Source organism: Sinocyclocheilus rhinocerous, unplaced genomic scaffold (assembly GCF_001515625.1).
Source record: "Sinocyclocheilus rhinocerous isolate Xijiao unplaced genomic scaffold, SAMN03320098_v1.1 scaffold3059, whole genome shotgun sequence".
Classification (NCBI taxonomy): domain Eukaryota; kingdom Metazoa; phylum Chordata; class Actinopteri; order Cypriniformes; family Cyprinidae; genus Sinocyclocheilus; species Sinocyclocheilus rhinocerous.
The window spans coordinates 262,893-289,703 of NW_015632728.1; the positions used below are offsets into that span (position 1 = coordinate 262,893).

Below are 26,811 nucleotides of genomic sequence, written 5' to 3' on the forward strand. Positions count from 1 at the left end.
TTAAAAATATACTTTTGAGATTTGAACTACACTATAAGAGCACATTCAATTATATATATATATATATATATATATATATATATACAGGCTATAATTTTATTCAGCTTTCAGATGATGTATAAATCTCAATTTCAAAAAAATTGACCCTTGAAAACTGGTTTTGTGGTCCAGGGTCACATATATTCCATATATTTTCGCTACCGCTCCGTTCCGATTTATCAAACTCAGAGATTTGAGCAATAGGGACATACTGTACGAGGTTGAGTCTTTCGCCTCCTAGTGTTTTTTTATTGGTCGTCCACGATTACAGCCGCCCTCAAGTGGCAGCGGAGAGAGAGAGAGAGACAAAATTTTCATTTTGGGGTGAACTACTCCTTTAGAATACTTTTTTGACCCACTTTTTTTTTTTGTAATTTTTCAATAACTTATATTGTCTTTGATATCTGGTTAAAGTTCTGCTGAATTTGTACTGACAAGCATTTATAATAAACTAAAATATACTTAAATATAATTTCTATTGAAACTCGTATGTCATGTATTTTAATATAGCTATTTGTAATTACTCATTTGTAATGATGATGTTGCAGTTTAGAAATTACAACTATATTTACTTTAAATGAAATATCAAGTGCTTTAGTATGTTCAAAATCCAAATGTATGTTCATCAAAATAAGTGCACTTCTTTAAAGCACAACAAAAGATTCTTAAAACCTTTAAAGCATTATTACAAATTGCACTCTTTAAACGTGCACTTAAGTGTGTTAAGAAAAGTGTTTCTCTTTAGGTGCACTTAAGTGGCCTTTTATTTCAATTCATTTTAAAAATATACTTTTGAGATTTGAACTACACTATAAGAGCACATTCAATTATATATATATATATATAAATTAGTATAATATATATTAGTATTATGTTGAAAAGATTCACTGTCTTTACCATCTTGTTTATTCAATTTTCGCTACCCGTTCCGATTTATCAAACTCAGAGATTTGAGCAATAGGGACATACTGTACGAGGTTGAGTCTTTCGCCTCCTAGTGTTTTTTTATTGGTCGTCCACGATTACAGCCGCCCTCAAGTGGCAGCGGAGAGAGAGAGAGAGAGAGAGAGTGTACCATTTACAACCACCGCTCCAAATCCAATGGCATGTGCGCATTTGCGCGCTTTGAAGCAGATGATACCTGAGCACCTAAGACAGGTTAGCGGAACGATGCGTTTAAACAGTTCGCAACAGCGCAGTGTTGACTGTGATGAAGAAAAACAAGGCAACCCAAAAGTTTAGTTTAGTCAGAAGGCAGTTATAACAGGAGGCATCTGCGGAGGTCATGTTCTGAGTCCGAGGCGCGGAGCAGACGGAGCGGGATGAAGTCGCTGATGCGGAGCGCCAGGCGCTTCTGCTGCTGTGGAGTCGGGTTTCTCACGGTGGTGTGGCTCGCACAGGTCCTGCAGCTGACAGGTTTGGACAACCACAGACAAAACATTCATTAGTGTTACGCCATCATCCCTTGGCCATCCTTCTGTTCGTGACATGCATTTTTAGTTTTTTTTACTTTTTTAAGAATCTCTTTTGTGTGCCTCCGCATCTGTGCTCCTAATGAAGAGGAGCATACTGATTTATAAACATTAATGAAATAAAATAAATGAATTTTAAATAGTTTGTTGGTCTTTTTATACATTAAAAATAACAATAGCCTAATACTTTAGCCAAAATGTGACCCTGGACCACACAAAACCAGTCATAAGGGTCCATTTTTTTAAATTGAGATTTATAAATCATCTGAAAGCCGAATAAATAAGCTTTCCATTGATGTATGGTTTGTTAGGATAGGATATTATATATTATATCATATTTGGCTGAGAAAACCTCCTTTAAAGTTGTCCAAATGAAGTTCTTAGCAATGCATATTACTAATCAAAAATTAAGTTTTGATATATTTACGGTAGGACATTTACAAAATATCTTCATGAAACATGATATTTACTTAATATCCTAATGATTTTTGGCATAAAAGAAAAATTGATCATTTTGATCCATACAATGTATTGTTGGCTATTGCTACAAATACACCCCAGCGACTTAAGACTGGTTTCGTGCTCCAGGGACACAGATGGTTTTCATAAAGCAGCAATTACTATTTTACATGATTCTTCTTCTTCTTCTGGCTTCTCCTTCTAGTAAAACCCTCTTCACACCTGCGTCACAGCACCGCTGAAAGGTGTTTCTCCATGCAATTAACCTATAGTAATATATAAAGCCTATATATTGCAGTTAACATGTAATTGCTGCTGTATTATGGACATGTTGAATGCCACGTTGGATAGAATATAATATTTTCCTTCTTGATGCAAACCCATGACTTTGCCATTGGTAGTGTCTGCTCTACCAGTTGAGTAACAGAAACTCTATATTTCTGATTTTGCAAAGAGAAGGAAGATGACATGATATAGTGTTCATTATTTAGAGGAAGAGAGAGAAAGACCAATCTATATAAAGTATCCTACCTAAATCAAGTTATATTGCTGCGTTAAGGGTTCAAAAGTGTCCAAAATAACCTGATTCTAGAAATTCGCCTACCAAGGGTTAAAGCAATAATTAGATGCTTCCTATAGTTTTATTATTGTTATATTAAGAGATCAGTTCTTTTGTGGTTTTGGGAACCTCAGAGGTGCTGTCTTTATCAAGTATTTATCTCTTGAAACACTCAAAAATAAATGAGCCTTGCATATGAGCTTGAGCTTTTTTGAGGCTGTTTATAAATACTAATGAATATTGGTTTGCAAACATATTATTTGCAGCAGATGCGTTTGTAAACACAGTGTTAACATTATAATTGGAGGAACCAACGGCAAGCAAGAAATTATCCTTGTTAAAAAGAGTACTTATTATGGAAACAATATACTAAAGTGCAAACTGAATGTAATGTTTTTGGACACTTGTTGCATGTTAAATGCAATAAAAATTATTTTATTATATAAAAATATAAAATTAAATGCAATTAGCTGAGCTTTAGAGTGCTTTTTGACTCACTTAAGTAGAACTTGAGTACATTTGATATGTAATTGCATAATTATTTCCGTTGTCTTTGAAGTTGTCTTTTTATGGCATTTCTAAATGAAATCTATTTCAATATATTTGCAATCGCATATTTGTTACGATGAAGTTGCAATTTAAACCATATTAACTTAAAAACACTACAATTATAATCATGTGCTTTACATGTAATTTAGTATGTTAGTCAACACATCAAAACAAGTGTACTTTTTTAAGGCATGACAAATGATTATTAAAACTAATGTTTAAAATGTACTTTAAAGTAAAACTTTTAATGTGACATTACTACAAAGTGCACTTTTTAAAAGTGTACTTAAATGTGTTAAGAAACAAAAGTATCTTTCTTTATGTCACTTAAGTGGTCTTTTATTTCATAAATATATAATAATAATACGTTTTATTTATATAGCGCCAAGGCTCAAGGACGCTTTACAAAGTATGCAACAAGGAAAAAATAACACTGGAAGGGTAGACAATGATGACAGACAACAGTTAGTAGAAACAGCAAAAGAATATTATATAGACAGGGCAGCATGCAGCAAAGTAGAATCAAGCACTACGAAATACGAAACAACTTATGGATGATAACATTCAGAAAATAAGTATTATCTGCAAGTATAGTCTTGAAAAAGTTGAAAAAACAAACATTATTCTGCTCAAGTGTACTTGTATAATTGGATTAGTTGAATAAAGAACAGCCACAGGTTTATACCCACTGACAGTAGACTGATCCACGACAACAAACTGTTCCAGCGTGATCTTTGTGTGTGGCATCAGTTGTTTCATTTTTATGTTTTGTGATGACAGAGGACGGTAGTGCAGCAGAGGAGCTGATTTTACCCATATATAACATCACAAAACGAAAGCTGGAAAAATATGCCCTATAAAGAGAGCAAGAGAGACAGTCTGATAAGAAAGTTTTTAAGCTTGTTGGTGAGAACATCTTCAAAAATCTTTGAACAACTGAGTAATAAGCACATTAGAAATGGCATAATCTGAAGGCAGTTTAAGCCACACTCTTTTGTCTCAATTTGAACTCATAAATCACAGATTTTTAACATGAACTGTTAATGAAATCTTTGATTTTTTTTAGTGAGAATCACCTCTGAGTTTTTAATGAAATAATCTTAATCACCTGGCTTCACTGATAAAATCGTTCAGGCTATAGAACCTGGCAAAATTATGATGAGATGTCCAGTCTGCTTTTAGACAATTATCGGACTGAAAGCTTGCAAAGACACAATATCTGAATGCTTACAACGTAAGCTGAACTTTGAGATCAAGAAAAGAAAAACATAGATTCACATGTGATTTTTTTTATGCTGAGTTTTCTGTAGATGAGTTTGTTTCTTTATTTTGGATTTGAAGAAACATAGCATTCCATCACTTTCTCAGCAATGGATGCTCTGCAGTGAATGGGTGCCGTCAGAATGAGAGTCCAAACAGCTGATAAAAACATCACAATAATCCACAAGTAATCCACACCACTCCAGTCCAGCAGTTAACATCTTGAGAAAAGAAATCCATCTTTTAACTTTAAACTGCCACTTTTGGCAAAATTCATAATCCATAATATCGCTTCTTCCAGTGAAAAAGTTCATCCAATGCTGTCCTCTCACATCACAATCCACCCACATATTTGAAACCAAAACAGTTTTGGGCTGTTTTGACTTGTAAATGGTGCTTGTTCCATGCATATTTCTCTCCTGATTCACACGAGACTACTTTTTCACTGGAAAAAGCAATATTATGTTTAGAGGACTTGTAGTTTAGCCAGAAACCAAGATTAGAAATGCCTTAATGGTGGATTTGGTTTTATAAAAACATGCAGCTTTTCACTTCTCAAGACATCATCTGATGGACTGGAGTGGATTATTGTGGATCATTGTGATGTTTTTATCAGCTGTTTGGACTCTCATTCTGAAGGCACCCATTCACTGCAGAGCATCCACTGCTGAGCAAAATCAACAAAATGCAATGCGATTATGATTTCAGAGAATATTGCTTTATTTTAGGTAAGCTGTCCAAACATACACATAGCTCACAAAACAACAGATTTCAGTTGTTAAATTTGGCTTGAGACAGATGATGTCAAATCTGTCATGAATTACAGAACTACATAATTAATCTACTAATTTATGGCAGATAAATTATTCGTTTTAAAAAGCAACTTGTATATGTGTCGGTGCGACAAACGTTTTCATCTTTGACGTACTGTATCCTCACAGTATTGTATACAGTATAATACAACAGAACAGGATGCTGCATAGCTTTGCCACACTGTTGTGTTTTCTCGCTGCCAGGGGAAAACTAAACAAAATGGTTCTGGTTGTACAGTATGTGCGTCAGGACGCATGCTTACGTAGTGGAGCTTGAAGTGCCTTCTGGTGCCGAATGTCTTTACTCAAGTATACTTGCTCGCAAATACCTTTTTTGGTTTACCTGATGGATTCATAAATGTTTTTATTGACATTGTTGACTGTTGCAGTGACAGTTTGCAGATATAGAAGTAAACTTTTGTACACATTTGGTTGAGAAAGGTGTAGTGATATATTCATTTCTCATGTCATTACAGAGATCAAGTCTTCGTGGCCAGAAACAGACTTTCCCAGACGCAGGGTCCTGCAGTATGGAGTCGAAAATCAAACAATTGACACTCCCAGAGCAGGTGGGCAACAAATGTTTTATAATGTTTGCATTCCAGAAAATTTTAAATCTCACATTTATATTTAAGATTTTATGGTGTGCTATTTATTGACTGTTTTGTGGTGATTTATACAAACTACTAAGAGTGAGAGTAAATATTTGTTTTGCCCAAAGGCCTCTGCTTGAAAGATATATAACATTTACACAGTATATTTGTGTGTGTTTGTAGCTCTAGGCTACTATGGATGCATGGAGTATATTCCCTAAACTCCTCTTGTGAAAATGAAGTCTGCTTCATTGTATTGAATGTGCACTTGTAGCATAAAAAAACACTAAATGTCTAAAATTCTAAACATCCTTAAACTCAAGGTATATATTTGCTTGAGATGCAAATGTAAAAAGTCTTTAAAAATGAACAAAAATGAGTTTAAATGAGTTTATGCTTAAAACAAGAACAAATGTATGTCGGTAGCGGTTTGAAAACTTTTTTTCTGGGCCCATTTGCATGTTTAATTTGAGTTCTTGTTTAAATCATAAACTCACTTTATTTTAATCGATTTCATTCTTAACAAGACTTTTTATCTGATGCCATTTTGATTCTCAAGTAAATGTGTATCAATTTTAAAATAATCACTATTTTGTGTTTCCTTCAATATATTTCTTAATTTTTTTACTTGGTCTTAAAAATGTTTTCAGAGTCTTAATTTTATCTTGATAAAACCTGCAAAAACCTGTTAATGAAATAAAAGTCCACTTAAGTGACATAAAGAGAGACATTTTCATGACTGTGCTACTTAACACACTTAAGTACACGTTTAAAAAGTGCACTTTGTAAAAATGTCAAATTAAAAGTTTTACATTTAAAGTATATTTAAATAATTGTTTTAAGTGCTTTAAAGAAGTACATTAAGTCAATGTATAAAGACAATAGAAGTAATTATGAAATTACATATAAAGATGTACTGAAGTCCTACTTAAGTGGGTCAAAAATTACTCAGTCGAAGGTAAAAGTTCAGCTTTCAACTATAATACATTTTCATTTAATTGCAATTAACACTCAGTTAAGTGTCCAAAAACATTACATTAAGTTTACACTTAAGTATATTCTTTTAAAATACATTATTTCCATAAGAAGTACTCTTTTTAAATTATGTAAAAAGTGTACTTCTTTTTCACAAGAGTCTGCTTGACCTTCGGAAAGCAGAGTTCTATCTGAAGAGGCCACGTGTTGCTGAGAATGAGATGTATGAATTATTGTTGCAAAGCAGAAAAAAAGGATGTATAAAAGGGGTGGAAGAGAAAACATACACTGTCCAGAGATATCAGGAGGCTACAGCAAATATAAACAGATGTCAGGAACAGACGCTCTACTGCCTCATCTGGAAAACACTTACAGCCATTGATCTCAGACAAATGCCTCTGTTGTTATTATTGTAGTTCTGTTGCAGTTTGTGTATTATGCAGACAAAGTACTGAGAACTGAGATCACAGCATGGTCTGTCTGCTTTAATCTGAGAGCCCAGCAAGCAGTTTAAATAATGGCGAACACCACAGAATGGATGCTTGCGGCACTGTTAGTTGCCAAAATTAGACCTGTACACTCAAGCATTGAAGATACACAGTCAGGGATGTCAGGGATCAAGCGAACCAAAACCAAAACATAAAGAGGATCTGATTTCCCCAATGAATAGGTCAAATCAAAGAGTGTTAGAACAAATGACATGAGTTATTGACTCAATATTATTAAAACCTGAATACATTAGGTTTCTCCACATTACTAAACTCCCATACGCATACATGCAAAAAACATAATTCTACCTAATTCTACTGAATGTGCACTTGTAGTGTACTTCAAATCTTAAAAGTATAGTTTTACAAAAGTACTTGCAGATAATATAATATTAATAAACTAAAAGGCCACTTAAGTGACTTAAAGGAGTCATCGGATGCCCATTTTCCACAAGTTGATATGATTCTTTAGGGTCTTAATGAAAAGTCTACAACATACTTTGGTTAAAATGTCTCAATGGTAGTGTAAAACAACACCCTTTTTACCCTGTCAAAAACAGCTCTGCTCACAGCCAGCCGTTTCGGTGCAAGTCCCTTTAAATGCTAATGAGCTCTGCTGACCCCGCCCCTCTCTTCTGTGGGGTGACAAGCCAATCTCTGAAGCTGTAAACTTTAGCCGCGGAACTTGCTAACTAGCACATTATTAGGAAAGACGATTTGCAAAGATTCATAAAAAAACTTTATACTCACTTCATCTGTAGGTGAAGCTGGATTACAAATGATTTGCGCGAACATAAACGCATGGGGGGTGCATTCCCTTCAAAAACAAAGGTAATGCACTGCGTCTTCAGCGGCTCGGATGTCGGGAGTATGTCGGCTTGTGTAGAACTATGTCATTCTGCCAAGAATCTCAGTGCAGCCTGATCTGTGAAAGTGATTATTATTATTGGGGATTTCTTAAAAAACACTGGGTGGATTTTTATCATTGTACGGTGGATGTGTAAACACGCATTTATGTTCAAACAACATGTAAAAGTGAATTTTGCATCCGATGACCCCTTTAAAGAAAGACACTTTCATGACTGTTTTTTAACACACTTAAAAAGTTGCCGTTGTAATAATGTCAAATGTTTTAATAATCTTTTGTCATGTTTTAAAGAAGTACACTGAGACAAGAAGCATAGAGTTGATCCAAGAGAGAGCATTCACTACAGGTTTATAGTGGAGGGTAGAAAGGGTAATTGCTAAAAAGTCAAACAATTTTGTTACTGTGTTAAAGCAATTCAAAAAGTGCTTAATTTTTAACCCTCTGGTACTTCTCGACTGGCCGGTCAAAATTTTTTTTTTTTTTTTCAGTTAAATAAATGTACTGTATTTTAGTTTCATAATGTTTGATAATGTTTATTTAATATATATATATATTTGTATTTTTGGGGGATTTTATGATACTAAATTATATTTATGCTGTAGTCCATTTATTACCTGTTGACCACTTTTTGAGCATAGAAAAAATATTTTGTTTTGGCGCAGTACCATATGTTTCCACTAGGAAATTATTTTCCATTAGTTTCCAGTGCTAAGGGAAAATCCGAAGACTACAAGTGTGACTTTTTTTTTTTCGGGACCATTTAACTTTTTCAAATCATGTCCATGATTTTTGTGTTTGTGTGTGTGTGTGTGTGTGTGTGTGTGTGTGTGTGTGTGTATGTTCACATAGCAAGTAGAACAAATCTAAAAAATTATATATTTTTTTAAGTAAATTTTTTTGGTCAAAAATGAACATCAGGGGGTTAAGAGTTAAACTTAAAGATGACTGCTGTGAAAATTTGTGTTATTATGTTTTTATACATTGTGTTTTGATATTAAAATACAAGTAAGTTAGAATTGTTGTTAAAGGTTAAATCATATGTTTCATTTGCCATGTCTCACTTTGTGAGTATGAGAATATAATAGGTAACTCATCAATTCAAAGAGTGCTAGCAAAAATGCCCTGAGTTAATGACTGCTCTCAATGTCAGATCTGCAATTGGATGAAATGCTGTTGGCAAAATCTCCAGTATTTTGCTTGTCTGTGAGAGCTGAGCAATATTACGTTTAATAGGTGCAGTTCCTTAAACTGCTCTTCCATAATTAGAGGGGATTATGTAATAAGTCTGAGATTGATTTCTTTTTTCTGTCTCTCTCTCGTCCTCGCCATTGTTTTTGTTCCTTATAAAAAGGCCGAGACGGCAGACCCCGTCTTCAGACGAGAATCCTTTGAGGGTTGTGTTGCTTGGCAACTGAATGCTAAATTTTGGGAGTGCGTGTGTTTGTGGAGAGCCGTGTGAGAGCGGGAGCTTAGATGAAAAAGACAGAGGCGGCGAGAGAGAAAGGTGGGAGGAAATAAATAATGAGAAGGAAAGGGAAGAAGCTATTTTTAGGCATGTCAGTAATCATTGCACATGATGTTCTTTGTGCTGGCCAAATGTTTTGTGTACATTTCAGAAGGAGTATAGGTGGCTAGAAAATCCCTCACAGACGAGCACAATCACTGCAGTCTAATAAAAAACAAATCATGCTGCATCATTTTTAACTGTGTGGTAATCAGACCTGGAGTGTAACCTCTTCTGACATGATGCATTAAAGTCACATGGCATAAGCACAAGTAATTGCTTTCAGTTGGATATGATTTGCCCAGTATTTAGGGAAAGTGACCCTAATAAGCCTATGGACCAAATAAATCCTCTTGTTGGTTAGAAATATATAAATAACAGAAATATTATAATATAAAATATAAAACAAAAATATAAATGACAAAAGCATGAGAGAAATATTTCAAAGTAATGCATATGTTTGTTATCGTCATTTTACTTTTTATTTAGAGCCAATCAAATGTCGAGATCTTGAGTTATTTGTAATAATGTGTTGTTACTGTCTGGTTGAAGTCACATCCAAAACCAATCTTTATTCTACATACCGGTGACTAAACTAGCTGTGTATTGATAAAATTATGAGATTGATAAATTGATTGAAACCTAGTATAATTAATTGTTTTGCTATATATATATATATATACAGTGGGTACGGAAAGTATTCAGACCCCCTTAAATTTTTCACTCTTTGTTATATTGCAGCCATTTGCTAAAATCATTTAAGTTAATTTTTTTTCCTCATTAATGTACACACACCACCCCATATTGACAGAAAAACACAGAATTGTTGACATCTTTGCAGATTTATTAAAAAAGAAAAACTGAAAAATGCTCAGTATTTAGTAGAAGCACCCTCTTGATCTAATACAGCCATGAGTCTTTTTGGGAAAAATGCAACAAGTTTTTCACACCTGGAATTGGGGATCCTCTGCCATTCCTCCTTGCAAATCCTCTCCAGTTCTGTCAGGTTGGACGGTAAACGTTGGTGGACAGCCATTTTTAGGTCTCTCCAGAGATGCTCAATTGGGTTTAAGTCAGGGATCTGGCTGGGCCATTCAAGAACAGTCACAGAGTTGTTGTGAAGCCACTCCTTCGTTATTTTAGCTGTGTGCTTATAGGTGGGGTACATTGTAACATCTGAGGGGTATACTGTAACATGACTGTATATGACAGCTTCAAACGTTATCTGATCTCATGAAAAAAATATACAAGACAAACTAAAATATTTTGTCAATAAAATATATATATTTTACACGTTGCAACCAGGCTTGGGACGGCCCACATAAACGAGCCAAAATGCTTTAATGTCTTGTCTCATTTTAAATGAATAATAACAACTGAGATGAAAAATTTACTTAAGCCAGAAATGTAATTTTACTGTGGTAAAATAAATGTTCAGCGATATCTACAAAAGATGTTTTAAGATGCGCACTTTTTTCTCTATATAATGTTGATATGGTAACTAGTAAATACTGTAAATTGTCTTATGCTAGCATGTGTGGAAATATTTAAACCACGTGTGTTACAACTAACCCTGTGTTACTGTGTGCCCCGCGATCCCCTATATACAGTTAGGTCTGTATATATTTGAACACTGACACAATTTTCATAATTTCGGCTCTGTATGCCACCAGAACAGAATTAAAAATAAAGCAATCAAGATGATATTGAAGTGCAGATTTTAAGCTTTAATTCAAGGGGTTTAATGCTGTACCGGGTGCACTACTGAGCAAGTTTACTACATCAGAAAAGCCATATATATGGAGCTGGTTATTTGATGCAAATGTCAAAATGTGTTACTTTACAAATCATGCACTATGCTAAAAGGTCATAACAGAGAATTGTGCATTTATGAATCGATAATATGCCCCTGTAATCATAATTTGTGAGAAAAGGAATTAACTTTGTTGATGTTTTACTGTTCATTTCAACTGAAAACTGTAATTAATTATTTACACACTTTCTCTATTTTTGTTGGAGTCAAGCACCGTCTTATATGTGCGTCTTTCTCACAGAACCCCAAGACGTTCTCCCTGGGAGAGGAAAATGGAGTATTTTTAGCAGTTGCACTTCTGTGTTGCTTGTCATCTCTTTGGTCCCTCCTTTTTTTCCATATTTCCTAAATCAAGTCCATGGGAAAGATATGTCCTCCACTCAGTTTCTCACTTTCGCTCTGTTGCCATTGGCTTCCAGCCGCTGCTCGTCAACAATTCACTGCCCTAGGGAAGACGTCGCCATAGCAACTGCCTTCTCTGAGGCAGCTCGTCAGGATGTTAATCGGCGATGGGTTTTCAGCGCGATTCAGAGATTTACATAGAGCCAAAACATGTCTTTTGACACTGGGCTACAGAAGAGGATGGAAATATGACAAAAAAGAGGAAGGAAAGGAGATGGAGGATAGAGAAAGAGTGAGATAGCAAAGGAAAAAAGACGAGAAATGAGAGAATTCAAGAAAAAGAAACCATTGTAAATAACTAAGGAGGGGTGAAGTTGTTCTGTCTGGGATATAAAGGGCAAGACAGAAAATGATCCCTGTGCACGTGTTTGCTTTTGTTAGTGGAAAATGTTATTGCTCAGAGTCAAAGGAGATGTGATGGTACTTTAGTGAAACACAACTGAGAACTTCAACTTGTCTTTTCTAAAATATCTTAGAATAATTAAAAAGAAAAAAAGAAACAAATGTACACAGCCATAAAAAACAGCTATAAAATTAATGTGGATAGTAGCAATGTCATCTAATGAGTATAATTTTCACATAAACACTAAAACGTACAATACTGACGTATTGGCAGCATCTAAATTGTAACTCATGTACAACTTTACAGATGTAGATATGTTTATGAATCCTTATTTAATCTATGGATATTTTATTAATGGAATTAATAGCTTGATTCTGTTTTATTTCTGATTAATGAGATTTTGTTTCAGTTGCATTTATTATACGCAGTTAGCTTGTTCACTTAATTTGAAATTGTAACGTTTAACATTATAACATTTTCTGTGTGACTCTGTTTCCAAGTCATTTCAAATGATAAAGTAATTTTAAATAAGACTACACTTTAAAATAAGAATAAATAAAAAAACCTGTAATCTTTCAACCATTTCTCACACTGCAAGAAGTTGATGAGAATTATTTGAGTTTAGATTGAAATCTACTTTTGATTCCAGTTGAGAAATCTCTTCTAAAACTCATGTTTAGGCACAAATTACTGGGTAACATAATCAAGAGAGTGAGTCTATAGTATGTATGTTTTCATATGAGTTTGGAGAAGGAAGGCTTCAGTAGCACAGTGATGGGCTGCTATAAATAGAATTGAGTTCTATCGTCATTAAAGTTCATATTCCTCTCTGGTGTCGTACATGCCACTAGCCCACCACACATTCAGCTAAATTGGTTTTGAAAATCCAGCAGGCACAATTGTTTCTGATGATTCCATGTCTAAACCATGTGCTGTTCTCCCATTAGCAATTCATGAGTTCCCTGAGGACATCTTCACCAAAGAGCAGCGCAAGAGAGGAGCCGTACTACTGCATGTGCTCTGTGTGAGTGACACTCCATCCATCCATCCATCCATCGTTCTATCTATCTATCTATCTATCTATCTATCTATCTATCTATCGTTCTATCTATCTATCGTTCTATCTAATGCTCTATCATCTATCTATCTATCTATCTATCTATCTATCTGTCTATCTATCTATCTATCTATCTATCTATCTATCCTCTTGTTGCAGGTTGTCTATATGTTCTACGCACTGGCTATTGTTTGCGATGATTATTTTGTCCCGTCGCTGGAGAAGATCTCAGAGGTGAGTGCAGATGCTTGTCAGGCATTTCAGCACGTTACTTTTGCTATCCTTCAGAAAATGAAGTGATGACAGCCTTGTTTCCCTGCTCTCATGGGTCAGCACTGATGCTATGTGTCAGGAACTCTGGCTAAAGTGTTAATTAACATGTCAAGATTGGAAGGTGTTTCCTTCTGGGAAATTCCCTTTGTTCACATTCCTTCAGGGAATTAGCTTTGTTCATGATTTGTCGAGGAGCTGTTGAGATTATATATATATATATATATATATGTAATATGTATATATATAACTAATTAATTAACGTGTTAAAAGTCATAGTTAATATCACGAGTTTAAATGTGATTTTATACAACAGTTCTGTAAATGAGAAGTTAATATTGTGTTAACACAATATTATGTGTTTTTGTTCAATTTTGCAGAGAACATATTACCTTTAAATCCACAGCAGAACTGTTGTGTGTCTCCGAGCAACACGGCAGTGTTTAGTTTCTGAATAAATCCGCGTTTTGAACGAATCATGTGAACCAATGATTCAAAGGTCAATACATAAAGAGAGCCGTTTACTTTATTCCTGAATGAATCAGCCGTTTGAACAAATCGAATGAGGACATTTACCGCCACCTGATGGGAGATTTAGTTTCTTATTTAGAGTACCATTTCATTAAAAAATAAATAAATTAATAAATTAATTAATTAAAGGGATAGTTCCCCCAAAAAATGAAAATTCTGTTATCATTTACTCACCCTCATGTTGTTTCAAACCTTTCTTCTGTGGAACAAAAAATAAGGTATTTTGAAGACTGTTGATAACAAAGCTGTTTTAGTTACTAATGACTTTCATTGTATGAACAAAAAATACTGAGATGTTTCTCAAATTATCTTCTTTTATGTTCCATAGTTTATGTTAGGCTGTTGCAGCCTAAATGTTTATGTGTAATAAGTTTGATGTTGAATCAAATAAAATATTTCTTTCTAAAGCTACAATTTGTAATGTCTACTTGATACTTTCTCATTTACTTGAATGCGAACTGAATGCAATGTTTTAATTGCTTGTTTACTGCTATTAAATGAAAAGGTATTATCATTTAAATGTATGTTAAATGCAATTAGCTGAACTTAAGAGGGATTTTTGACCCACTTAATTACATCTTTATATGTAATTGCATAATAGTCAACACATCAAAAAAAGTGTACTTTAAAGCATGACAAAAGATTAATAAAACATGATTGAAAAAGTACTTTAAAGTAAAACTTTTAATATGACATATTTCTTTTTGAAAGTGTACTTAAAAGATAATTTAAAGAGAAACACTTTCATGACTATGTTTCTTAATACACTTATTTCATTATTATATTATCTGCAAGTGCAGTTTTTGAAAAGTGTACTGTTCAGTTTTGAAGTACACTACAAGTGCACAATCGATACAATTAAGTGCACTTCTTTTTCACAAGGGAAGATTGGTTGAAGTACATGGCATTTGTAGGACAAAAAGGACCATTTTATTAGTTGCAGATTATTGCTAGTACTCATGATTAATCATTTATATGATGCTCTTGATTAGAATCTGCAGCTGAGTGAGGATGTGGCCGGGGCAACTTTCATGGCTGCAGGAAGTTCAGCTCCAGAATTATTTACTTCCTTAATTGGTAAGTTCGCTTTTGCACAATTTTTGAACCTCCACTTCACTGGATATAATTATAAAAAATAAAAAATAAAGATGTGCATATACTACAGTACATCTCAAGTAAGCTTGTAAATGAACAGTAAATCAATGAGATCTTGATAACAGTATAGTGGACTACTTAATGCATATAAAGATCAGTTTCTCCCAATAGTATGTCTATCTATATTTGAATGCTTAGTTTTATGATCAAATCTCTAGTTTCAAAAGATATAATGCAATGCAATACAGCGATGATTGAGAGACGCACAAATACAGTAAGTGTTTCTCAAAAGCTTGATGGTTCATATTTGAGACTTACTTTCGAACATGATTTTTCTAAAAAATTAAAGGGGTCATATGATGCAATTTCATTTTTTCCTTTCTCTTTGGAGTGTTACAAGCTCATAATTAAGTAAAGCTAAGCTGCAGCAGTCCAGTAAGTGCCCATCTTATAATATTACTGACAATATAAAAGTTATACTAATGTTTACTTTATACAAATCAGTAAAGATTTCACCGCAAAAAGACATGTGAAGCATAAGCTGAAGGTGGACCTTTGTACAATTTTACTAACAGGCCTTTTACTTGCTTAAAAGCATGAACTATCAATCAGACAACAGAAGGCATGCAGTAGATTGTGTTTTGATCATGACAATAATTTAGATATTTAGAGATTTGTGTATCAAACATGATACAGAAATATTCATAGGGTTAAATGGCCAAACTGTGCATTTCATGGATGAATATTAATATATTTGACCAAGCCCTCTGATATCAAAATTGAAACCACACAGTAAAATGTGAAATTAGTTAAATGATCAATGCGATTTTGACTCCAGCGCATATATGACCATTGTTCACTTGCTTGTCTGGCAGGTGTGTTCATCACGAAGGGAGATGTCGGCGTTGGCACCATTGTTGGGTCGGCTGTCTTCAACATACTGGTCATCATTGGAGTGTGTGGCATCTTTGCCCGTCAGGTAGACATATCTATCTATCTATCTATCTATCTATCTATTGTTCTAATGCTTTATCTATCTGTCTGTCTGTCTGTCTGTCTCTCTGTCTGTCTACTATCTATCTATCTATCTATCTATCTATCTATTGTTCTATATAGATAGATAGATAGATAGATAGATAGATAGAGCGTTAGAACAATAGATAGATACGTAGACAGACAGACAGACAGAGAGACAGACAGACAGACAGACAGACAGATAGATAGATAGATAGACAGACAGACATATTGTTCTAACGTTCTATCTATCTATCTATCTATATATTGTTCTAATGCTATATCTATCTATCTATCTATCTATCTATATATTGTTCTAATGCTCTATCTATCTATCTATCTATCTATCCGTCCGTCCGTCTGTCTATCTATCAGTCTATCAGTCTATCTATCTATTGTTCTAATGCTCTATCTATCTATCTATCTATCTATCTATCTATCTCCACTTAAGTGGCACTTTAATGTTTCTTAACACACTTTTTAAAAAGTGGCCTTTGTAATGATGTCAGATTAAGTTTGTTGAATTTCATATTTCAAAGACAACAGAAATAATCATGAAATTGCATATAATGATGTACTTAAGTGGTCAAAAACATAGCTAATTGCATTTAATCTAATCTATAAAACATTTCCATTTAATTGCAATTAACATGCAATTAAGTGTTCAAAAACATTTACATCCAGTTTGCACTTTCAAAGTATGTTATAATAAGTACACTTAAAGTATGCTTAAAGTTTAAAAGTATGCTAAAGTGTACTATTTTCAAGGGATTTAAAAACATGTCATACTCCTAAGTGAATAAAAATAATTTAATTATTATTATTATTATTATTACCTTTGAAATGTATAAGTATTCAGTTGAAAAAATTTAAAAAAAACTGTACTTGCAGATTATATACAGTATGATTAAGAAAATAAAAGGCCACTTAAGTGGCACTTTAATGTTTCTTAACACACTTTTTAAAAAGTGGCCTTTGTAATGATGTCAGATTAAGTTTGTTAAATTTCATATTTCAAAGACAACAGAAATAATCATGAAATTGCATATAATGATGTACTTAAGTGGGTCAAAAACATAGCTAATTGCATTTAATCTAATCTATAAAACATTTCCATTTAATTGCAATTAACATGCAATTAAGTGTTCAAAAACATTTACATCCAGTTTGCACTTTCAAAGTATGTTATAATAAGTACACTTAAAGTATGCTTAAAGTTTAAAAGTATGCTAAAGTGTACTATTTTCAAGGGATTTAAAAACATGTCATACTCCTAAGTGAATAAAAATAATTTAATTATTATTATTATTATTATTACCTTTGAAATGTATAAGTATTCAGTTGAAAAAATTAAAGTAAAAAATATGCTTAATTAGAGTAATTAAGTACTATTACTAAAATACTTTACAACAGGAGAGAACCCATAATATGTTCATAAAAAGACATTTGTTGAGTCAGTTTTATTAGCATAGCACTTTTAACAATACATACTGTGTTTCAAAGCAATGTTACTTAAATTTGTGCCTGAAAACTAAAGGCTGAAGGCTAATGTGTTAAGGAAAAACTCCCTAGATGGTCAAGTCTTAGAGCAAGATGAGTACTGAGGATTTGGAAGCTGCTCTTGCCAGTCTCAGGGCTTCAGTAACCGAGAGCAGGGCAGTCTCAATTGAGTGGCCACTTTTGAAGCCAGATTGGTTACTGTCCATTGAAACCAATGGAGCTACGATCAACTTAAGCTTGCGATGCTTTTGGGAAACGCAGCCCTGGGAGTTTTACTCTAAAATTGAAATTTCGAAGAGTTTGAAAATCATCTTCAAGATCAAATAATAGCCCAGACCAAAATGTCTTGAAGCTATACATTTACACAGACCTCCCCATTGCTTCAGTCATATCAGTTCAAGCTTCTCTTTATTGCTTTGTGATTGCAAATGCACGCCACCTCTTGCATGTGTATGAGAGAGAGCAGCACGTTTCATGTATTGTTTGGAAAGGAGAGCTGATGAGTAACAGTGTTGTAGAGACAAAACAGCTTCAAGAGAGATAAGAGCGAAATCTTCTACATGACAATAAGCTACATTAAGCACCTTTTAAGGCCATTTGGGAAGGCTTGAGCTGTTTGAGCCTTAGATAAACATCCCTCCTCTTGGTTTTGTTGGAGGAGGGAAGCCGAAGCTTGTCTTGTCACAGAGACGTTGATAATTCAAGATATTATACATTTATCCCATACAGATACAACAGCCCTGTTGAAAAGATGAAGAATATGTTGTGTTTTGGATGCTGGTGTGCTTTATGTCGCCAGCAGATGCCTTAAAAAGAAACAGCGACCCAAAAACCCTGGAAGAAGCTTTTGAAGTTTATATAAGTCAACTGTGAATGTATAATAATACATTTATTGATACATTCAAAATATATATTATGAATAATTGACAATGAATTATAATTTCTTTATTAAAAGGATGCAATACTGATAAGCGCTGAAAATATGTAATTAAATTCAGAAAGATGAACAAGAATAAACATTTTATAAAATAAAAATAATGCTCTTACACAGTTTATATAATGTTTTAGCACTGAATACTTACAAGCAATGTGATTAAGGGTTGCTTAAGAAACACAAATCACAGATATATACTGATAATAAAAAAAAAAACTGTCCCACTAGAGGGTGCTAAAATTATTGTATGTATGTACAGTGTGTGTGTGTGTGTGTGTGTGTGTGCCATCTTATTTGGTCCCACTTTATATTAGGTGTCTTTAACAACTGTGTACTTACATTAAAAATAATGAATTGTTTTGTACAGTGTACTTATTGCATTCGTGCTGTATTGCAAATCACTGTTTCTGCTGTTGGGGTGGGATATTGGTAAGTTAAGGGACAGGTGTAGTGGTCTAGTTAGGTTTAAGGGGTAGGGTTGACAGTGTAACTATATATGTAAATGAATAAATTAATTGCATAAGTAATTAAAGAAAGGTATTTTTAAATATAAGTACAATGTAAAAACATGTATCTACACAATAAGTGCATTGTATCAAACGATTAATTGCAATTGAAAACAAGCATTCAGATTTTTGTATTTTAAAGAAGGTGTTTGTATGTTTTATTTATCATGTCTTCAGATAACTGGTATCAGTCTCAAACAGGTGTGTTAAATAGTTTACCAGGTCTTCTTAAGTAAATGGAAAACCTACTTTACCTACTTGAGGTTGTTCCACATCATTAACACACAGTTTTCATGCAATATGGGGAGGAAGAAAAATCTTTCTGAGGATGAAAAGCATGAAATAGTGCACCGTCTTCCAAAAGGCGTGAAAAAAATATTTAGCACTAATCTCTTTGGCAGGTTTAACAGTCAGATCGCCAGCTTTGTCCAGAGATCATGTGGCAGTCCGGGCCAATGTTGTGTCAGGAGACAAATGTCCAGAGATAAAGAGGCTGATGAAGCGGGAACAAACGGCAACACCTCCGTAGTGCTGCTGAGGAAAGGTACTCATGCATGCATGTTTTGAATTGCTTTGATTTTGCATGAAATGCATTGGTTCTTGTAACATGTGTAGAATCTGGGTCCTGAAGTAGAAGCGGTTTTTGGATTTGTTCTCAGCTCCAGCAGGTTCAGGACAGGAGTCTCCAGTGGTGATGGTGGATGAGCTGCTCATCTTGAGGCCACACCAGCTCTCATTCCCAGAGGCTGGACTGCGTCTCATGATCACACCGCATTTCTCTCCACGCACCCGTCTCACTATGGCCGGACGCATGCTCATCAGTGAGGTGAACTCCAACATCACTCTTTTATTTTTAATTATTATTATTATTTAATGTTACATAATACAGAGAATATCCTTTAAATTCCGATTCAATTGAATTAAGGTAGTAGAGGGTGCATGATTATTAACATTATTAGAGTACGTTTTATGAAAAAATACTTATATTTGAGTCTTTCTACTTCATGTTTAATTCAGTATTACTTGCTGTTTCTTTGTAATTAATTGCGAAATTTACTAGCAAGTGATTTTTTTTTGAGTGTTGTAATAAAAATCTATTATTTTTAGATTATTTTCAGATATATAAAAATAATGTGGAAGACATTTGTTGTGCTGGTTTACAAAATCTCGGTTTAACTTGATGGATGTTAATTGTTTTGATAGTACTGAAGACAAAAATGTCTAATAAATTGTTTTTATCATGCGTATCATATGTTCTATATATCATATAGAACAAATAGGACAGTTTGTCAAAATTAATAATGTAGTTTTTAGTCACAAAACTTGTAAGTACACTAATATTTTTTAAGTTATGAATGAAACATTATTGGAGCAAGTTTTACAGGATACTACTAATTCAGTTAAAAATTTGATTTTTAATAACCCTGTATGATGGCAAATGGCACTGACACTAATGACACACCAGAATGTCAATTCCTCTTTTCCTTTGCTCATTTCAGAGACAGAGACTGCTCCGGGAGGATAAGATGAGCAGGACCTCAGTGAAGACATTCGGCTCTAGAGGGATAGTAAACGGAGGAAGTCTTGAAGCACAGCAGACACCTGAGGACACACAAACGACGGATGGTAAGAAAGGAGTGAAGGTGGAGGTGGAAAACTCTCAGCCTGAAGAAGAGGATGAGGACGGGGACGGGGACGAAATGTTCAAACCTCTCCATTTTCCTGGTTAGTGCATGAAACCAGATCAAATTCAAATAATTACTGTTAATAGCATGCAGAAAGTTTCCGTTATTGGTTTATTTTGCAGCTTTTGGTAGGCCTAGAGAATCTTAGTTACATATATCTAACATGTATATAACTGTATGTAATGTCAAGTCAAATTGAGTCACATTTATTTATATAGTGCTTCATACAATACAGATTATTTTAAAGCTGCTTCACATTAAAGGAAGAGTTAAACCCAAAAATGAAAATGGCCATCCAAGATGTAGATGAGTTTGTTTCTTCATGGGAACAGATTTGGAGAAATGTAGCATTACATCACTTGCTCACCAGTGGATCCTCTGCAGTGAATGGGTGCCGTCAGAATGAGAGTCCAAACAGCTGATAAAAACATCACAATAATCCATAAGTAATCCACACCACTCCAGTCCATCAGTTAAGCGCGTCTGAAGTGGCTTGTGTCCTGGCCGCTGGCTGTTCTGCTGTATTACACAGTGCCTAACTGTGTTTTGCCGCGTTGGCATCGCTGGTTCATGGTCACCTTCATTGCTTCAACTATTTGGATTGCTATTTTTTCCTACCTCATGGTGTGGATGGTAAGGAAAGATCAAAAATAGACATTTGTATTAAATATACGATATTTGTACCAAATATACCATATCTTTACTCTCTTCTCATTCCATTAGTTGGTCAATTATGCTGATTTTTGTCATTATGTGGCGTGTTTTGCAGGTCACCATCATCAGCTACACACTTGGTATTCCTGATTACATCATGGGAATCACTTTCCTGGCTGCTGGCACTAGTGTACCCGACTGCATGGCGAGCCTCATCGTCGCCCGCCAAGGTGTGTAACCTTTATATGCACAATAAATTGTTTGTATGCATGCTTTTATTATCTTTAATATCATATTTGTTACCTAATACAAAGAAAGTCTTTGAAATTCTAATTCAATGTCTGAATCTGACCTGAGGTAGCAGAAAGGATGCAAAATTAAGGACAGAGAATTAAAATAAATGAAACTCAAAGAAATTCATGTTATTTCATTCATGATTCGTTTAAACTAGATTATAAAAAAAAATGTCAAGACAAACTTTGGTGTTGGCTTGAGAAAGCCTGGCGAAACGTTTAAAGTAGTTTTAAAATCTGGGCCCTGGTTTCACAGACAGGGTTTAGACTAAGCCAGGATTAGGCCATAGTTCAATTAGGACATTTAAGTAATTTTGAAGCAGCTCAGACTTACATTTTAGTCTGGGACTAAGCTTAAGCCTTGTCTGTGAAACCGGGGGTTGAAGTTTGAAGATTAAGTTTAAAGGTTTTAAATTTTAAACTGTTTAAAGTACTTTAAAAAGGTAGAATTTTGAAGGTTTTAAGGCCAGATAGTCGATAGATTGCTAGCATGTTTTATGCAGTTAGTTTATCTTAGAATGTTGTTAGCATTTTGATCGCATTGTTTTAGAATGTTGCTAACATGTTTAAGCAGTTTTACAGCATGTTTTAACATGTTGCTAGCATGTTTAAGAACATTGCTAACGTTTTAGAATTTTGCTAGCCTGTTTTAACACATTGCTAACATGTTTTTGAACATTGCTAGCATTTCAGCATGTTTAAGCATGTTGCTAGCATGTTTCAACAGTTTGATGTTTCTTTCAACATGTTACTAGCTTGTTTTAGCATTATATTTGTAAAATGCATTACATTCTGGTTGTATTTTGTGTCTCAGGAATGGGGGACATGGCAGTGTCGAACTCCATAGGCAGCAATATCTTTGACATCCTGTTGGGACTGGGCTTCCCCTGGGCTCTGAGGACGCTAGTAGTAGATCATGGATCAGCAGTGAGCGTTTGACTTATTTTACTGTTCGTCTAGTGCAGATGCAGTGTTCCTGCTGATGCTTTCCTCTGACTGCTCTCTGTCTTTTGTCAGGTATTCATCAATAATAAAGGCCTGGTCTATTCTGTCATCCTGCTGCTTGCATCAGTCTTCCTCACGGTGAGTAATGCCTACCCATAATCACTACATACAAGAACATACACCATATTTGGTCGGGGTGCTTGGAGGCACAACAGAGGCTGCTTGGGGGGTGGTCTGGCTGTGGCGAGACTTGGCCCCTTCCTCTTCCTGTACCGCAGATCAGGATGACGCCTGAGGCGCCGGGTCCAGCGCTATCTTGGGCCAGGGTCCCTGGCGTTTAGGGAATGGGTAGCATCTGGCCGAGCGGGAGCGATGACGGGGCTCAGGCTTAAAAGCTAGTGGCGCTGGAGGTGCGGGCTTCGCGGGATGCTGAGTCGGCGCCGTCTTGGGGCGCCTGGAAGCAGCTGCAGAACTGGAGCGCTTTGGCAAGAAGTGTCGCATTGCCTGGGACGACTTCTGTGCAGCAGTGAACCGTTTGGCGAAACCCTCGACCGCAGGACCAAACAGGCCAGTGGGGGAGACCGGGGAGTCGAGGAAGGGGACCTTATCCACATCCTTGATCTCCGTAAGGGTCAACCATAGGTGGCGCTCGAGCACCACTAGGCTGGCCATGGATCTACCGATCGCCTGAGCCGTAATCTTGGTGGCACGCAAAGCCAGGTCGGTTGCGCTGCACAGCTCCTTAAAAGCTGCCGGGTCTGGGCCGGATTCCTCCATGCAGCGGAGGAGTTTGGCCTGAAAGACCTGGAGGACCGCCATGGAGTGAAGCGCCGAGGCCGCTTGTCCAGCTGTCGAATAGGCTTGTCCAGCGAGAGCTGAAGTCGTCCTACATGGCTTGGATGGGTGGGTGACCTTTGCCTTCCAGCCAATGGCCGTGGGCGGGCAGAGATGCACGGCCACTGACTTATCCAGGGGAGGCGGTCTGTCGTACCCTTTTTCTACGGTGCCGTCGACCGATGTTAGGGCGGACGAAGAGGAGGCACGTAGGCGGGCCGAGTAGGGAGTGCACCAAGATCTGGTGATCTCGTCATGGACCTCTGGGAAGAATGGTGAAGCTCGTTGTCGAGGGGCTTGACGGCTCCCCGGCAAGAACTACTCATCCAGGTGGCTGTGGGTGGGCTTATCTGGCGGAGGCCACTCCAAACCCAGCTTCTCCACAGCTTTAGACAGGATGTGGAACAGTTCGGCATCCATGCCAGTGCTGGTTGCGCTGGGCTCTTCTGATGGCAGGGGGCGGGGTCGTGAGACGAGCCCGACAGCTCCTTTGCATCTGAAGCCGCCAGAGACATGCTGTCGTCCATGACGTCACACTCGCTCCCACCGAACAAGACCAGATAGTGGACGCTGGTCCGGGTGAGAGAAGAGGACGGGAAGAACCTCTCTATGTGGAGATAGTGAGGCACACGGGGGCTCAGCCGGCGTGGGCTCACTCGTCACCGAGCACCCGAGTTCCTCTGCCCCGCTACTTTTTGCTCACAGGCTCCTGGGAGGAAGCAAGCGGGAGGGCGTGAGGGGTGGAGTCGCTTTCTGAAAAGAAAGCTATCCACGAGCGCAGAGAGGCGAGACTCATATCCTCGCAATGAGGACATGACGTCTCAGTGAGTGCAGCTTCAGCATGGGCGGCACCCAAGCCAAAACGCACTCGCCGTGACCGTCAGCGGCAGTAACGGCACGGCATTTGCAACAACGGCGAGAGAAAATTTGCTCTTAGAAATTTGCTCTGATAGAAATCGCCGGATGGCAGCAGGGGACCGGAAGACGACAGCTGCTGCAGACGCTGAAGGTGGGTGGGGAGTGGCGAAGTCAGCTGAGCAGGAAGGGGTCTTGATTGGCTGCGAGGCTTGTTCATGGCGAAGGCTTGAGTCTCGTAGAGCGAAGATCTTGCAGTCGTCGCTGAAGGAGAAGAAATCTGAGGATCCTATGGCAAAATGCCCAATTATATAGCCAGACGGCCCCACCCATTCTGGCAGGCTCTGGCGGCCTTCGTTGCCATAGGCTTGTGCAGCTCAGCTGCCGAGCCATTGGTTCGTTTTTAATTCACTGCACGAACCAATGGCCGTGCAGTTACACTGCATTATTGAAAAGGCTTCAGTTATCGGAGAAAAATGAGTTTTTCCCTATAGCGTCTTAACAGACGCAGTACGAGTGAAGTATCCATAGGGAACTTGCCGTGGATGATGGCAATAGCTAGTAAAACTGTTGACTTGCCATTTATAAACATTACACCTAAATAAAATTGTAGCATAATATTAATCTGATTACTCACATTCCACCCTTACAAATCTGTAAGACATGTTTTAATATGCCGGTAGGAAAACATACATCACCATCTACTGTCTGACCAGCAGCAGGAATAAAAATGAATGACCAGAAAGAGTGATTTGAAATGTATAGGCAATTAAATCCCCCCAATCGCACCCTGATTACACACATACACAATGCTGTTAGTGTCCATGTTGACTCTGTGTGTATGTGTGTTTTGTAGGTCCTGAGTGTGCATCTGAATGGCTGGAAGCTGGATCGGAGACTAGGTCTTGGTCTCATGCTTCTTTACTCCATCTTTCTGCTCTGCTCCATCCTCTTCGGTCAGCTCTAGAGGTGTCACTCTTCGGTGCGTTCTTGTTTTGGTTTCATTATTATAGTGCTTTTACTGTAGATCAGGTACTAAATCTTGGCTGATTTCATGCCTGCGTACAGTGTAGCAGCAAGAGGAAATTTTGTGCTCTACAGCAGCAACCTCAGAATGGTTTTCAGGATCCAGTCAGTCCATTGTTCTGTCCACAGCAAGAATGGATAAGGTTTTTGAATGACTAATTAAGCACTGCTTCAAGCTGGAAGGTTTACTGTATAATATAATGATTTCTGTCTTCAGTCAACCCAGGATGCTGATGACTTACAAGAACACTGAAAAATTACAGTCAGACACTGTTTAGCTGCTTATGACTTCAGTAATTCTTCTTGGCATGTTTTACCCTTGTGAAAAATAAGTACATTTTAGTACACTTTTAAAAAGAGTACTTATTATGGAAGTAACATACTTTAATATACTTAAGTGTGAACTGAATGTAATGTTTTTGGACACTTAATTGAATGTTATTTGCAATTAATGAAACTGTGTTGCAGTTAAAATTTATTTTAAATGCAATTAGCTGAAATTTAGAGTGTTTTTGACCTGCTTAAGTATTACTTAAGCACATCTTTATATGTAATTTCAGAATTATGTCTTTAAAATATGGTTGCAGTGTGAAGTATTTAAATATATTTGTAATTACACATTTATAATGATGAAGTTGCAATCTAGTACATTGAATATATATATATATATATATATATATATATATATATATATTGGGTACTTTAAAATACAACAAAAGATTATTAAAACAGTAATTTAAAAGTAAATTTGTCATTATTACAGTCACTTTTTAAAAGTGTACTTAAGTGTGTCCAGAAACAGTCATGAAAGTGTCAATCTTTAAGTAACTTGAGTGGCCTTTTATTTCACTAATATTATATTATCTGCAAGCAGTTTTTCCAAAAATATGCTTTTAAGATTTGAAGTACACTACAAATGCACACTGAAAACAATTTCTTCTTTACATCTTTTTTTTTTTACAAGGGTAGTCCTCTTGCTGTGTTCTGATTGGCTGAGCTGCATTGCAAGAGCACCAATAGAGAGTATAACAGCACTGGGACGTTTCACAGTTTGCATTACTCTGCCAGTCTGCGTTCACAATGTTGCAGCCTATGTATGCGGTGTATTTCATTATCAGATTTGTAGCATTTCATCACTTGTTCACCAATGGATCCTCTGCAGTGAATGGGTGCCGTCAGAATGAGAGTCCAAACAGCTGATAAAAACATCACAATAATCCACAAGCAATCCATACCACTCCAGTCCATCAGTTAATATCTTGAGAAGCCAAAAGCTGCGTGTATGTAAGAAACAAATCCATCAAGACGTTTTTATCTTCAAACCGTTGCTTCTAGCTAAAATATGAGCCCTCTATCCATAATATTGCTTTCTCCAGAGAGCATTATTATATTGTATTGTTCTGGCAAAATACAAAAAAGACCAAAAAGGAACATATTCCTTAAACTACTGCACACACAACAACACAAATAGCCTTA

General features: G+C 36.2%; 1 protein-coding gene across 1 annotated transcript; it reads left to right on the forward strand.

The window, feature by feature from the left end:
- The first annotated feature begins 1,182 nt into the window (after window positions 1-1,182).
- Window positions 1,183-25,472, forward strand: LOC107742928 (sodium/potassium/calcium exchanger 3-like). Its single transcript, XM_016556016.1, has 15 exons — window positions 1,183-1,455; window positions 5,627-5,719; window positions 13,084-13,160; window positions 13,353-13,427; window positions 14,987-15,071; window positions 15,965-16,068; window positions 18,905-18,966; window positions 19,445-19,587; window positions 19,709-19,869; window positions 20,543-20,768; window positions 21,207-21,361; window positions 21,498-21,612; window positions 22,490-22,602; window positions 22,693-22,758; window positions 25,166-25,472. Exons 1-15 carry the CDS (start codon window positions 1,362-1,364, stop codon window positions 25,274-25,276), a joined length of 1,680 nt encoding a protein of 559 aa, XP_016411502.1. The 5' UTR covers window positions 1,183-1,361; the 3' UTR covers window positions 25,277-25,472.
- Window positions 25,473-26,811: the final 1,339 nt, after the last annotated feature.